The 15,565-nt window shown below is 38.5% G+C and overlaps 1 protein-coding gene across 1 annotated transcript in view; it reads right to left on the reverse strand.

Annotated features, from left to right (window-relative positions):
* Positions 1–15,558: 15,558 nt before the first annotated feature.
* LOC127535031 (integrator complex subunit 8-like) overlaps positions 15,559–15,565 on the reverse strand; it is a 2,778-nt gene continuing 2,771 nt past the window's right edge. The window contains exon 4 of the mRNA XM_051951773.1: positions 15,559–15,562. Coding sequence (XP_051807733.1) covers positions 15,559–15,562 — 4 coding nt within the window. The remainder of the gene's footprint in view (positions 15,563–15,565) is intronic.

Consider the following 15,565-nt stretch of genomic DNA (forward strand, 5'->3'; position numbering starts at 1 on the left):
AAAGCTCACTGTGTCCTGTGATGTTCAGAACAAACAAACTGAAATGTGATTTACATGAATCGCAAGATAAGGTGAAAGGATCTGACAGTGAACAGATGCTCTACTTTTGTGGACCTGTTGGCCCCTGAGGTTATGGAGATAAACTGCCGCCTCTCTGCTGTGATGCTCCATTCATTCTGCTCATCAAAATATATTCAGGGACATCTGTTGTTGATATGGAACCCAACCAGATCAATAACTTGTATCACTCTAAAACAGCCCGGCCCTGTTAAATCTCTGTTTCTGCTGAGATAAAACTGGCCATGGCTGGTTGTGTAAGGGATAATCAGTCAAATTACAGCATTACAGCACATCACCACCTCTGCTCCTGTTTATCCGCAGGTAATTGGACTGGGATTTAGGCCGGTAATGAGCTAAACAAACAGACCACAATCTGGAGCTCAAACACATGCACCCAGAACCAGCAGCTCAGAGAGGAAGCTGACAGAGCCACAGGCTGAGCTGAGAGCGCCACCTGGTGGACTCCACGATCTAATCTGCAAAGAAATCAGCTGAAACTCAGAAAATCAGTGAAAACAACAGAGTTGAAGAGGTGTTTTGTGACATTTTGTTACAGTTCATCATTCAGCCATTTAAACCAATCATTTATTTCACATGCCCTCAATTCTTCACTTTAAACATCTCTACAAGGTTTGACTTTCATGTAATATTTTCACAATAAGGAACTGATTGGCTGTTTGGTTTGTAGTCTGTAATGTTGTGAGGGGTGGTGAAGCTGCAAAGGAGGGGTTTTGTAATTGTACCTTTGTTTTACCTGTTTTTACGTTTTTATGAAAGTCATAAAATCCAGTCTTTTCGTGCTCTGTTTTGGTTTTAGTTTTCATCTGGTCTACAGCTCACATCAGCCTTGATTCCAGCAGCAGAATGCAGATGTTTTTAACTTCAACAGCTCTGATAAGCTCCCTGTACATGGCCTGTCTCAGAACCAAGCAGCACAGACACAGCATCTTGTGAACACAAGGAACATTTAGACAGCTAAGAGCCAGAGATTTTTTGGGGTGCCCAATAACTAATGCAGGTTTACTGCATCAACACCCTGCTGAAGAAAGCTCTACAGCGTCTCTACCACCTCAGACGCCTGAGGGACGTTCCTTCTCAAGGTGCTCAGGAACTTCTGCACCTGTACTACTGAGAGTGTTTTGGTGGGAGTATCAACACCTGGATGGACAGCAGCACCCAGCAGGACTTGTTGGCCCTGAGGAGGGTGGTCCACTCGGCTGAACCAACCATAGGAACCACCCTCCCCAACCTGCAGGACATTTACAACAAATGCAGCAGGTTAAAGGTCAGGAAGACTGCGAGTGAGCCTACCCACCCGAACCTCAGACTGATCTTTCTGCTGCTGTCAGGCGGTGTTACCGCTGTCTGAAGGCAAACACAGAGAGGATGAGGAGGAGCTTCTTTCCACAGATTGTCCACGTACATATATATATATATATATATATATATATATATATATGGCATGCCGTTTAGGAAATTATATATATAATGAAAGTCGATACATATATATAATGAAACTTGATATATATATAATGAAAGTCGATATATATATATATATATATATATATATATATATACATATCGACTTTCATTATATATATATCAACTTTCATTATATATATATCGACTTTCATTATATATCTATCGACTTTCATTATATATATAATTTCCTAAACAGCATGCCATATATATATATAATGAAAGTCGATATATATATATATATAATGAAAGTTGATATATATATAATCAACTTTCATTATATATATATCAATTTTCATTATATATATCAAGTTTCATTATATATATATCAAGTTTCATTATATAATGAAAGTCGATATATATATATAATGAAAGTCGATATATATATAATGAAACTTGATATATATATAATGAAACTTGATATATATAATGAAAATTGATATATATATAATGAAACTTGATATATATATATAATGAAAGTCGATATATATAATGAAACTTGATATATATAATCAAACTTGATATATATATATAATGAAAGTCGATATATATAATGAAAATTGATATATATAATGAAAATTGATATATATATAATGAAAGTTGATATATATATATAATGAAAGTCGATATATATATAATGAAACTTGATATATATATAATGAAACTTGATACATATATATAATGAAAATTGATATATATATAATGAAAGTTGATATATATATATATAATGAAACTTGATATATATATAATGAAACTTGATATATATATAATGAAAGTCGATATATATATAATGAAACTTGATATATATATAATGAAAGTTGATATATATATATATAATGAAAGTCGATATATATATATAATGAAACTTGATATATATATAATGAAAATTGATATATATATAATGAAAGTCGATATATATATAATGAAAGTCGATATATATATAATGAAAGTTGATATATATATATATAATGAAAGTTGATATATATATATATATAATGAAAGTTGATATATATATAATGAAAGTCGGAATATAGAATGTTCAGATTTTCATTCCATCTATTCAAAGTTTCATTCCATATATTCAGACTCTTTCCTACTGAGCCCTGGAAGGACATGGCAAACAAAAACAGGAACCTTATTGGACATTTGCTCTTCAGATGTGCTCTTCTGTGATTATCTATCTGTCTTCATGGTTGTCACAGGGAACGGCGACTACGTTTGAGAAAAGAGGTAATTTTTAGAGATGTTTTGATTCTGAACACTGAACGTGTTAGCATTAGCTTAGCTACTTAGCTTCAACTACATTTGCATCCCTACATAGCTTAAAGGTTAAACACATGCACCATATGTTGATGATAATGATAATATCTATGTTTATCTTTATAGCTTGTCTTAAGGCTAATTACGAGGCAGAGGGCAGCTGCTGCCTGGACACATCCATGATCACACCACTGGTGGGACACAATTGTACTGGATTTCAGCTGAAGGCTGCTGTTTTGTCCAAACTGAGACATTTTTATTGTGACATACCCTCCACTATTGTTAGCTTTTGATTCAATAATTTTTTTTGAAATGAGGAAATCACTATTGCATGTTTCTAGTTAAATACCCTACTTTTATGATATATCACTACAGCATGCACTTTTTATATTTTCCATCAATTTCACCCAAAAGTTGAATAACTATTTGTGAGCAGTGTATGTAGACACATAATAGAAGCACATTTCAATAATATATCTGCTGCAGTAGTGCAGTTTATCTACCTAGATTGGTGTAACAGTAAAAAAACAACAACAACATATGCTACTGATGTTTCTGACTAAAATCTGCTTGAAAAGCACAACTGCTTATCTGTCAAAATGTGTGTAACAAAAGTGTGCACTGAACACTGAATAAAGTCTCCATAGATTATAGACAAAATTTGCATCTCTCATCACAAATTTCTGTTTATTCACCCGAAGTGCATGAGTAAAATACAAAACAGGTGAAGTACTAAAAAGATTTATTTTCTAGAAAAGCCAATAGTCAACAATGCAGTTTAATTCTGGGACAGTTGCTCCAGCACCGACACCATGCGTCCCATCAGTGCAACCAAGGTTTTCATTCATCTTCTGGATGTTCTGGAGCATGGCAGAGGTCACGTCTTGGTGTCTTCTGATCTGTTCCAAGAACCGTTCCTCTGACCTCTCCAGACACTGCAGCAGATCCACAGCAGCTTCCTGGTTCCCTTTTCCTGTATAAAAGCACCAAAAAGTACTAGTTGTCAGTAATTATTTTCTATTTTCATAAACACAGTTAACTTAAAGTAAATGTTCTATTTTGTGATTTTAGGATGGGTCAAAAGATAACATACTGATCATGCTGATGTCTGCATACAGCCATGGCCATAAGTTTGGACACAGCATGACTTCCTATGTCTGTTTTGATGTCTATGACAGAACATAACTAATATTTTTTGACAGCACCAGTTTAATTAGTCACCAAATCAACAAGGGATATAATATTATCAATAAATTCCAACAACTGGAACAACTTTGTTCCCAAAACATTATATTAGAAGAAAATAACAAAAAATGCAGTACTTTCACAACCGAATTTGGTAAGAATAACAAAATGACACCAAACTCTTTTGATGTTTTTTTAAATATGAAACTTAATATAGTTCTCAGGAGTTGTGTACTGTATTGTAAGTGACAATTTTGTGGTATTTTCTAAGATTCACAAGTGTCATGGTACTTGTGTCCAAACTTATGGCCATGGCTGTAGTCTAATCGGATCTTACTTGATTTGGTCTGTTGAGAGGAGGACAGCGTGGAGGAGCTGCAGGATGGGACCAGCGAGCTGCAGACTAGTGCTCCTGGTAACTGGACCTCATCATCCAAGGCCGACAACTAAATAAAATGAACAAGACATGCTGTTGATAGCATCTGTAATACAAATTATTTTCTCCATTAACTGATTAATTACTGCTTTGTCCATACAATGTTAGAAAGTGTTACAAATAATACCTGTAATCATTTCCAACAGTGATAAATGCCTTGTTTTATTTTACAACAGAAAAACACCAAAAGCATCTGTGTATAAGAAATCAGTGTATTGGATTTCCACATCTGCAAAGTGGAAAATCACACATCAATCAGCATTTTACCTTGAAATTATGAAAATAGCTGCAGATTACCAGTACTTTTTATTTCATTGTGTTAACTTGATCATTTGAATCAGTTTTTTAGACTTGTATTACTGATACAAAACATAATCAACACATAAATTAAAATGTGTTAGCAAAGAGTTCACTGGTTCTTCAAGGAAAATTTCAATGATAACCATATAGTTCAGTAATATGATTAATGGGTCATTGTGTAACAGCGTGGGAGGTTCTGAATACAGGTCTGGTAATGAAATATTGCTGCTGCTTTCCTCCGGTTTTATAAGGAGTTGTTTCATAGCTTGTTAGCTTACCAGCGGCTAACTGGCTGGCAAACAATAGTTCAACACCAACCTCTGATCACTGACCCGGTGTCTGGACCACGCAAGCTGACGGAACGTTCATAATACTGATGTGGGACTGTTGTAGCTAGCATATTCATAGCAGGCTAACAGCAGGATGTTGGAGAAATAAAACTTACCGTTATCAGGATCGCTGGTCTGCATTGCAGACTCGTAGTGCATCGCACTGCTTGAATGTCTGCGTATTTCAGGCCCATTTCAAAATAAAACTCAATAAAACTCTCGTCCGGGTCAGTGTCCTTCATTGTCGCTTCGCTATACCGACATGTCCCTTCCGGGGCTCGGTAGGAAAAAAAGATTTGATATATATTGAATGAAAGTACGAATATATATATAATGAAAGTCGGAATATATTGAATGAAAGTCGGAATATATTGAATGAAAGTACGAATATATTGAATGAAAATCTGAATATATTGAATGAAAGTCGGAATATATGGAATGAAAATCTGAACATTATATATATATATATATATATATATATATATATATATATATATATATATATATATATATGTTATGGCTGCTGTTGCTTTCAAAAAACAAGACGTCCAAAACTGTCCGGTTCGTCTTTTGAGGAGGAGGTTTACGACTCACTAATTTAATAAGCACATACGGAGATCTATTATGATTCAAAAACACGTTTTATTTACGTAAACACAAGTATTCTCCGTTGTTGACTTTCCAAAAATACAAAAATAACGTCATTTTAGTGGTTGATAAACTGTCTCACTCCTCACTCCTTCAACACAAAAAACAGAGCCCTCCAAGTGACAGCTGATCGCTCTCCCTTAATCAAGGGAGTGGGATGGCTCAACAAGTAGGAGGCAGGTGAGCAGTTAATCATAATCACAACCAGCCAAATGATCAAAACAATTCAAACAATCAATCATCGATTAATAGAAATAGGCTCCAACACTCCGGCCCCTAATTGTTGGCCTTAGCAAAACAATTACACAAACAAAATTCTAAAGGAGCCAAACAAACAATAACAATATATAAACTCTTTTTGTTCAAAGTCCATTCACTTGATGACCATCTGTCTTTTCACAGTCCATGATTGTGTAAACAGTCTATGGTGGAACCTGTAGAATCACAGCCTCATGTTCAGTTCATCACGCCGCCTCCATTAGGAGACAGAGTTTATCTATTGGTCGTTGAAACATGTTGTTTTTGGTTTTAACCAAAACACTTCTCACAAAGCCTTTGGCATCAGGAAATGTCTTCACTATACGTCCCATAATCCACGAGTTTCTTGGTGCTGTGTTGTCAGCAATGATGACCAGATCTCCAATGCTCAAATTCCTTTTTATGTTGTGCCATTTCTTTCTTTCTTGCAGCAGTGGAAGATACTCTTTTGTCCATCGCTTCCAAAAGAGATCAGCGAGATATTGGGCTTGTCTCCATCTCTTTCTGGAATATTCATCCCTTTTCTCAAATACTCCTGGTGGCATGATTGTCTTCGCCTTAAGCTGGAGCAGATGGTTTGGGGTCAATGGCTCTAAATCATTGGGGTCATTTGACACTGTGGTTATAGGTCTGTCATTTAGGATGGCTTCGACTTCACATAGTGCAGTTGACAGTGTTTCATCGTCCAGTGTTTGTTCTTTTAGAACAGATGTGAGAATTTTTTTAATTAACCTGATTAATCTTTCCCAGACTCCGCCATGGTGGGCTCCAAAAGGTGGGTTAAAGATCCATTTCACTCCTTCGGTTAAAAATGTGTTTTGAATTTTCTGATGATTCAGCTCTTTCAATGCTTCTTTTAGTTCTTTCTGAGCTCCAATAAAGTTGGTTCCACAGTCTGTTCTGATACTTAGAACTGGTCCTCTTCTGCATACAAATCTGCGTATTGCATTTATGCATGAGTCTGTGGTTAGGAAGTTTGCCATCTCCAGGTGGACAGCTCGACTCACCATGCAGGTGAAGATGACACCCCAGCGTTTCACCATGGCCCGGCCTCTCTTCACTTCAATGGGACCGAAGTAGTCAATACCAACGTGGCTAAAAGGTGGTAGATCTGGATACAAACGCTCCTCAGGAAGATCCGCCATTTTTTGTTCTCCAAGTTTTGCCTGCATGCGTCTGCAAAAAACACAGCTTCTGATAATTTTTCTGGCTGAGGAGTTTGCATGAGGGAGCCAATACCTCTGATGTAACTTGGAAAGCATATGGCTTCTTCCTGAATGTCCAACTTGGTGATGGATATGCTGCAGAATCAGATGGGATATGTGAGAACCTTTAGGAAGAATGATTGGATTCTTCTGGTGCACTGGCATGGCACTTTTGTTTACTCTGCCTCCTACTCTCAAGATGCCATGATCAATGATTGGATCCAGCTTGATAAGAGTACTTCTTGCACTGATCCTTTTGTAGTTTGCCAGACTCGTAAACTCACTGTTATAATAGCGCCTTTGTTCAAAACAAATGAGAGCGTTTTCTGCCTCTTGCATATCCTCTACCGATAGATTTTGTAGCCCATGATCGCTTTTGAGTTTTCCTTTCTTCTCTGTGGAAACATGTGTCTGATCCTTTCGCTGCTGATTTAGAAGTTGGAGTAATTTTTTCACCTTTAATATCCAGGCAACAGCTCTCTGAAGTCGTTTCCATGATGAGTAATGTTTGATCAGTTTACATACAGGGTTGTCTTGGTTGTCAGTACTCACACTATGAACTGTGACTTCCTTTCTCACTTCAGGATCCTGTGCAGATTATTTCTCCCAGGTCTTTTGAGCTCTTTGGCCATTTCCTCTTCTCTTGACCCAGGAATTCAGGACCTTTCAGCCATCTTGATCTTAAAAAAGATTCCACATGCAACCCTCGTGATGCATCGTCGGCCGGGTTATCTCTTGAATGAACATATCTCCACTGACTTGTTTGAGATAGATCATGGATCACTGCAACTCTGTTTGATACAAATGTATGGAATCTCTTGGTTTGATTGTGGATATATTTTAACACAGATGTGCTGTCTGTCCAAAAAGTGGAATCAGTAAGTGGAAGCTGTAACTCCTTTCTCAACATCCGATCCACTTTAACAGCTAGTGTTGCTGCAGTGAGTTCAAGCCTGGGTATTGTGATCTGCTTGAGAGGTGACACCCTGGCTTTTCCAAATATAAAGGAGGTGTGGATTTTTCCTTGGTGGTTTGTGAGTCTGAGGTAGCTTGCTGTGCCATAACCTGACTCACTTGCATCACAGAAGTGATGTAGTTCTACAGCCTCTACTGGATCGAAGTTTTCAGGCTTGATGCATCTTGCTATTTGAAATCCACTCAATTGATTCAATTCCCTGACCCATCTCTGCCAAGGCTTTGCAACTTCCTGGGGAATAACTTGATCCCATCCACACCTGGATCTGCAGAGCTCTTGGAGTATCTGTTTGGCTGTTAGGATGAATGGAGACAGAAAACCTAATGGGTCGTAAATCGAGCTTACTATCGAGAGTATACCTCTTCTTATTGCAGGACGGCTCTTGACAGCTACTTTAAAGCTGAAGGTGTCACTGTGGATGTTCCACTGGATTCCAAGTGCTGGCTCGACTGGGGCTTGACCCTTTATTTCATCATCATCCAGGTTCAGCTCTTTGACTGTCTTCGCTCTGTGTGGCTCAGGAATGCATGCTAAAACTTCACAGTTGTTACTGACCCATTTTGTTAATGTGAAACCTCCCTGGTAGCAGGCTTCCGTCAGATCTTTTATGAGTTTAATTGCTTCGTCCTTCGTTGGCACAGATCTGAGGCAGTCATCCACATAAAAGTTGGTTTTGATTGTTTTTATGACCTCATCTGAGTAATACTTCTGGTTGTCATGAGCAGTTTGATGTAGGGCAAAATTAGCAATGCTCGGGGATGATACAGCTCCAAACAGGTGGACTTTCATTCTGTAAACTTCAAGTGGTTTGCTGAGATCACCCTGTGGCCACCATAAAAACCTCAAAAAATCTCTGTCCCTCTCATCAACATGAACTTGATAAAACATTGCCTCAATGTCTGCCATAATTGCGATTTGCTCCTGTCGAAACCTCAGTAGGACTCCAATAAGTGTGTTCGTTAAATCTGGTCCTTGGAGGAGCTCCTTGTTTAGAGACGTCCCTTTGAATGAGGATGTACAGTCAAACACCACTCTCAGTTTGCGCTTTCGTTTGTGGTAAACCCCGTGATGAGGGATATACCACACCTGTCCATCTTTCCTGTGAAGTTGTTGAGGTGGAACTTTTTCTGCATAGCCCTTCTTCAGAATGTCCTCCATGAATGCTGTATACTCCTCAGCATACACTTTATCCTTCCTAAATTTTTTCAGAAGGTGCAGTGTGCGTTCTCTAACCAGTTCGTAGTTCTCAGGCATAACCTTGTCTTTATCCCTGAAGGGCAGTGGCAGATGATAGTGGCCATCTTTAAGGGATGCTGAGCTTGAAGCAATCTTCATGAACCGTTTATCTTCAACTGACATCTCATTTTTCTCTTCATACATGTTCTCAGAGAAATCCTGATTATACTGTCTGATGAGTAGATCCTTCAGCTCCACAACTGAGATTCTGTTCATGGAAACTGCAATGGGTCCTGCATGCCCAGCAGTACCATTGACACCAAGTGGTCCAGTTACCACCCATCCCAACAATGTTTGAACTGCATAAGGTCCATTTTCCTGACTATTGATAATATTCCAGGGCTCCATTGCCCGTGGAACATCAGTCCCAATGAGGAGCTCAATGCCTGCTTCAATTTCCTTCAGCTGGATGCTCAACACGGTCTCACGGGGATTCGTGAAACTGTCACGTCAGTTTTTGTTTCGGTTTCGTGCGCACCAACATGATGTCGTCATGTTTTTCGTGCCGCTCACCACGAGCGAAATCCGCTGTGGTAATCACATCTGAAAGTGGTTTATAACGGCGGATTCATGACGATCTAAGCTGTCCATTGGCGTTTGCGGCCGCCGCTGCGGCCGCCGGACATTCTTTAAATTCCTATGCAAATTAGGCGGATTCATGACGATCCAAGCTGTCCATCGGCGTTTGCGGCCGCCGCCGCCATTGCGGCCGCCGGACATCCGGCCACAACAGCGGCCGGATCACATCTGAAAGTGGTTTATACCGGCGGATTCATGACGATTTAAGCTGTCCATCGGCGTTTGTGGCCGCTGCTGCGGCCGCTGCAGCGGCCGGATGTCTGGCGGCCGCAATGGCGGCCGCGGTGGCGGCCACAAACGCCGATGGACAGCTTAGATCGTCATGAATCCGCCGGTATAAACCACTTTCAGATGTGATTACCACAGCGGGTTTCGCTCGTGGTGAGCGGCACGAAAAACATGACGACATCGTGTTGGTGCGCACGAAACCGAAACAAAAACTGACGTGACAGTTTCACGAATCCCCGTGAGACCGGGCTGGGATGCTACTGAGGTAAGGCCACCGTCTCAAATCAGCTTTTGTGATTATGTTTTCTTTTGAAACAGGGATTTTATTTTGGGTGTAAACTTTCGGCAGATCTAGGTAAGTATTGCCCTCCAAATCTCCCACCTCCAGTCCTCTGACTTCATAGGTGGCTGATGGATTTTCCTGCCCATGGTTCGCAAGAGAATCTCTGTTTTGCGTCCTTTTATATTTAATTGGTTCATGAGTTTTTCAGTGCAGAAAGTTGCTGTACTGCCTGGATCAAGGAAAGCGTACGTCTGGATATGCTTGCTCCCTTTTGCCACCTTGACTCTGACCGGAATAATTGCAAGTGCACAGTCTCTTCCGGCCCCAGTTGCGCCCCCTGCTGACACAAGAGCACTGCTTATTGGTGTTTCTTCTGAGTCGGTAGTAGCTTTTGGCTGATTTTCCTGCTTTCGATTTTTTACAATGTGAAGCACAGTAGGATGTTTCATTTGACAAACCTGACATGTTAGTCGTCGTTTACAGTTTTTGCTGAGATGACCTCGCAGTAGACAACCGAAACAATAACCGTGACCTCTCAAGAATTCAACCTTTTTGTCATGTGACTGTTTCTTAAATTGTGAGCAGTCAGTTAGAGCATGTTTCCCCTGGCAGAATCCACATGTAGCCATGATAGCATTGGGTGCAGATTGATGCTGTTGTTGTGGAACTAATGAGTGCTTCATGGTGGTCCCTGATCTCTCTGTATTCACTCCTACTGATGTTGCAAAACTGCTATTTTTACTTCTTAAGGATTTTTGTTCTGTTTTGCTTCTTGGAATAAACTTCCTCGTTGTAATTTGTTCCTGAATGTCTCCAAACAATGGATCTAAAAGCATCTTAGCATTTTTTTCCACAAACTCCACAAAGTGCTGAAATCTGATTCTCCTGCCAGTCTGTTGTTGTGTCTCATAAGCTGTAGTTCGCCATCTTTCCCTCAGTTTATAGGGTAGTTTGGAAGCAATTAGTCTTAAGTTTGACAAGATATCGAGTTCCTCCAAATACTGTAAATCTTGCATTACGTTGCAACATCCTCTCAAATACAGTGCATATTCCTGCAGCATATTTCCATCTTCAGCTTTAATAGCTGTCCAGTTCAAGGCTTTTTCCAGATATGCTTCAGATATTTTCATTTCATTTCCATAGTGTTCTTTTAAGAGGTGTCTTGCTTCTCTATAGCCCCTATTAACATCCATATGTAGACAGCTGCGAACCAAGTCTCTTGGCAAACCAGATGTATATTGCTCGAGATAGTAGAGTCTGTCTTGATTGTTTTTAGTCTTGTCTTCAATTAAGTGTTCAAATGCATGAATAAAAGACTGATATTCTAGTGGATTGCCATCAAACACAGAAATCTCTCTGGAAGGTAACAGAGACAGCTTTTGCTGTGAAACAATGAGTTCTGCAATGTCACTTTGTCTCTGAATAACTGCATTCATGCTGTCAGTATTAAGGACTGCATCCATGTCACATTGTCCAGCATGGTCTCTAGTCTGATGATGATCCACAGTTCTATTCCTGCTCTGAGGTTTATTCGGATCCTTTTGTGTGTTGGTGCTAGTAGCAGGTGCAGACCTGTGAAACTGCAAGATAGTTTGATGAAGTGGGGTTTTTGGTATTGCTCCTAACTGTGCAAAATCCACACTACTTTCCACAGTTTTAGGTTCTTGGTGAGAGTCGTAGTATGCATTCATGTCATCACCCTCCTGAGCAGCGTCCACACACTGAAGGGCTTTAATTTTAGCAGTTGATGCTGCAAGATCTGCTTCCAGCTCTATTTGCTCCATTTGTGTTTTCAGTTTTGTTTCTTCCAGTTGTAAATTGTGCTTTTCTTTGAGTGCAGCAGCTCTGGCTAGTGCAGCAGCTTGTTCGGCTTTGGCCTTTTTTAACTCCAGGGAGACTGAGGAAGATCTGGAGGCTTTTGATCCAGTGGAGGAGGATTTTGATTTTTGTGACACATTTGATATGCTATCCAAAGGTCCAACTCTTGATTGTGCAATTTCCTTTTCCATGTTTCAACATCTTTCTTAAAATAATCCAAATTTGTTATTCTGGGTTCATACCAGTCATTAAAATCATTTTCTCTTTCCTCTTCTGATAAGAGTTCTTGCACCAATTTATGAGCACCTTTGAATTCATCCACAGCTCTTTTAAACGTTTCAAATGTGTCATTTACTTCATCAACATTTCCATCATCAGTCAACAAAGCTTTTATTTCATTCAGTTTCCTCGTGCACGTGCCCAGTTTGGCTCTGCGCGAAGCAATGCGCGTTCTAAACACATCCTCCGCCTCAGCTGCGGTCTCTTTCGTGCCAAACATCATTGCAATAACTACACAGTTTCCTCTAATGCCCTTATAGTCCTTCAAATCTCAAACATCCAGCATCACCATCCATGTCCACAATCCATAATTCACAGCTTTGCTTTCCGCTGTCTTCAACTGTTTCTTTAGCGCGCGCGGCGCATCCATTCATACATTTGATCAGCTGATTTTACTCACGACTCGCCGGGTTCATTTCCTGACGAGCGATCGTCTGGACTCACTAACGTTTCCAATTCCTTCCGAGTCCTTAGTGGAGTTTATCAACTTGTTAACTGTTGCTTTCAAAAAACAAGACGTCCAAAACTGTCCGGTTCGTCTTTTGAGGAGGAGGTTTACGACTCACTAATTTAATAAGCACATACGGAGATCTATTATGATTCAAAAACCCGTTTTATTTACGTAAACACAAGTATTCTCCGTTGTTGACTTTCCAAAAATACAAAAATAACGTCATTTTAGTGGTTGATAAACTGTCTCACTCCTCACTCCTTCAACACAAAAAACAGAGCCCTCCAAGTGACAGCTGATCGCTCTCCCTTAATCAAGGGAGTGGGATGGCTCAACAAGTAGGAGGCAGGTGAGCAGTTAATCATAATCACAACCAGCCAAATGATCAAAACAATTCAAACAATCAATCATCGATTAATAGAAATAGGCTCCAACAATATATATATATATATATATATATATATATATATATATATATATATATATATATATATGTATATCGATTTTCATTCAATATATATCAACTTTCATTCAATATATATCAACTTTCATTATATATATATCGACTTTCATTCAATATATATCAACTTTCATTCAATATATATCAACTTTCATTATATATATATATATATATATATATATATATCGACTTTCATTATATATATATATCGACTTTCATTCAATATATATCAACTTTCATTCAATATATATCAACTTTTATTGTATATATATCGACTTTCATTCAATATATAATTTCCGAAACGGCATGCCATATATATGTATGTATATATATATATATATATATATATATATATATATACCGGGCTTTGCAAAAGTTCTGTTACACGGTTTCATGATCTTTCGAGACGCAATATATATCAACTTTCATTATATATATATATATATATATATATATATATATATATATATCGACTTTCATTATATATATATATCGACTTTCATTCAATATATATCAACTTTCATTCAATATATATCAACTTTTATTGTATATATATCGACTTTCATTCAATATATAATTTCCGAAACGGCATGCCATATATATGTATATATATATATATATATATATATATATATATATATATATATATATACCGGGCTTTGCAAAAGTTCTGTTACACGGTTTCATGATCTTTCGAGACGTTTACATGTCAGAGTGAAAAATTCCATTAAATAAACTGAAAGTTCTACCTTATAGGCAGGTGTCCTTAATACAAATTTTTTTCTCCGGTGAAGTTGTATCAATATGGAAGTCAAAAGAGTTGAGATATCTGCTCTCCTTCATGCTGGCCACAACAAGTCTGATAGAGCCAAGCAGCTGAACATCAGCCGGATGACCGTACACAGAGTCGCGGAGAGGCTCAAGAATGGTGAAGATCTTTCAGTGATCTATCAAGAATGGTGAAGACCTGAAACATCTTCACCATTCTTTAGCCTCTCCGCGACTCTGTGGACGGTCATCCGGCTGATGTTCAGCACAAAGGAGAGCAGATATCTCAACTCTTTTGACTTCCATCTTGATACAACTTCACAGGAGAAAAAAATTGTATTAAGGACACCTGCCTATAAGGTAGAACTTTCAGTTTGTTTAATGGAATTTTTCACTCCAACATGTAAACGTCTCTAAAGATCATGAAACCGAGTGTAACAGAACTTTTGCAAAGCCCGGCATACACACACACACACACACACACACACACACACACACACACACACACACACACACACACACACACACACACACACACACACACACACACACACATTCAAAGTCTGGAGTCCCTTAGACATGTCCTTATTTTTGAAAGAAAATATTTTTTTTCAATGAAGATGACATTAAATGAATGATAAATCCAGTGTAGACATTGTTAATGTGGTAAATGACTATTGTAGCTGGAAACGGCTGATTTTTAATGGAATATCTCCATAGGGGTACAGAGGAACATTTCCAGCAACCATCACTCCTGTGTTCTAATGCTACATTGTGTTAGCTAATGGTGTTGAAAGGCTCATTGATGATTAGAAAACCCTTGTGCAGTTATAGTATGTTAGCACATGGATAAAAGTGTGAGTTTTCATGGAAAACATGAAATTGTCTGGGTGACCCCAAACTTTTGAACTGTAGTTTATATATTCATACATTTCTTTATATATTTATTGTGTGTTTTTATTCTTTATTCTTATAATTCTTGTTAATATTGTTATTGTTTGGGTATGGTACATGTGCTCAATGCATTTCACTGTCCGCTATACTGTGTACAATTGTGTTTGTGACAAATAAAGGTCTTGAATCTTGAATCATGCCAGTCTCCCGTTCTTCTCCTCCTCCTTTCTTGTCTCTCTCAACTGCAGTTAAGTAAATGCTCCAATAAAATAAATAAATAAAACTGTTGGAGTTTTATTCATCAGAGTGGAATGCTGATGTAGCTCTGTGTAAGCAGCCAGGTGTTTGCCAGCCTGTTGTACAGTTCTGTAGTTGAGTTTCTGCTTCTTTCTGCTGCCTCCAAGTGGTAAACTGTGTGATCAAGATTTATCTG

This window comes from Acanthochromis polyacanthus, chromosome 1, assembly GCF_021347895.1.
Source record: "Acanthochromis polyacanthus isolate Apoly-LR-REF ecotype Palm Island chromosome 1, KAUST_Apoly_ChrSc, whole genome shotgun sequence".
NCBI classification, from domain to species: domain Eukaryota; kingdom Metazoa; phylum Chordata; class Actinopteri; family Pomacentridae; genus Acanthochromis; species Acanthochromis polyacanthus.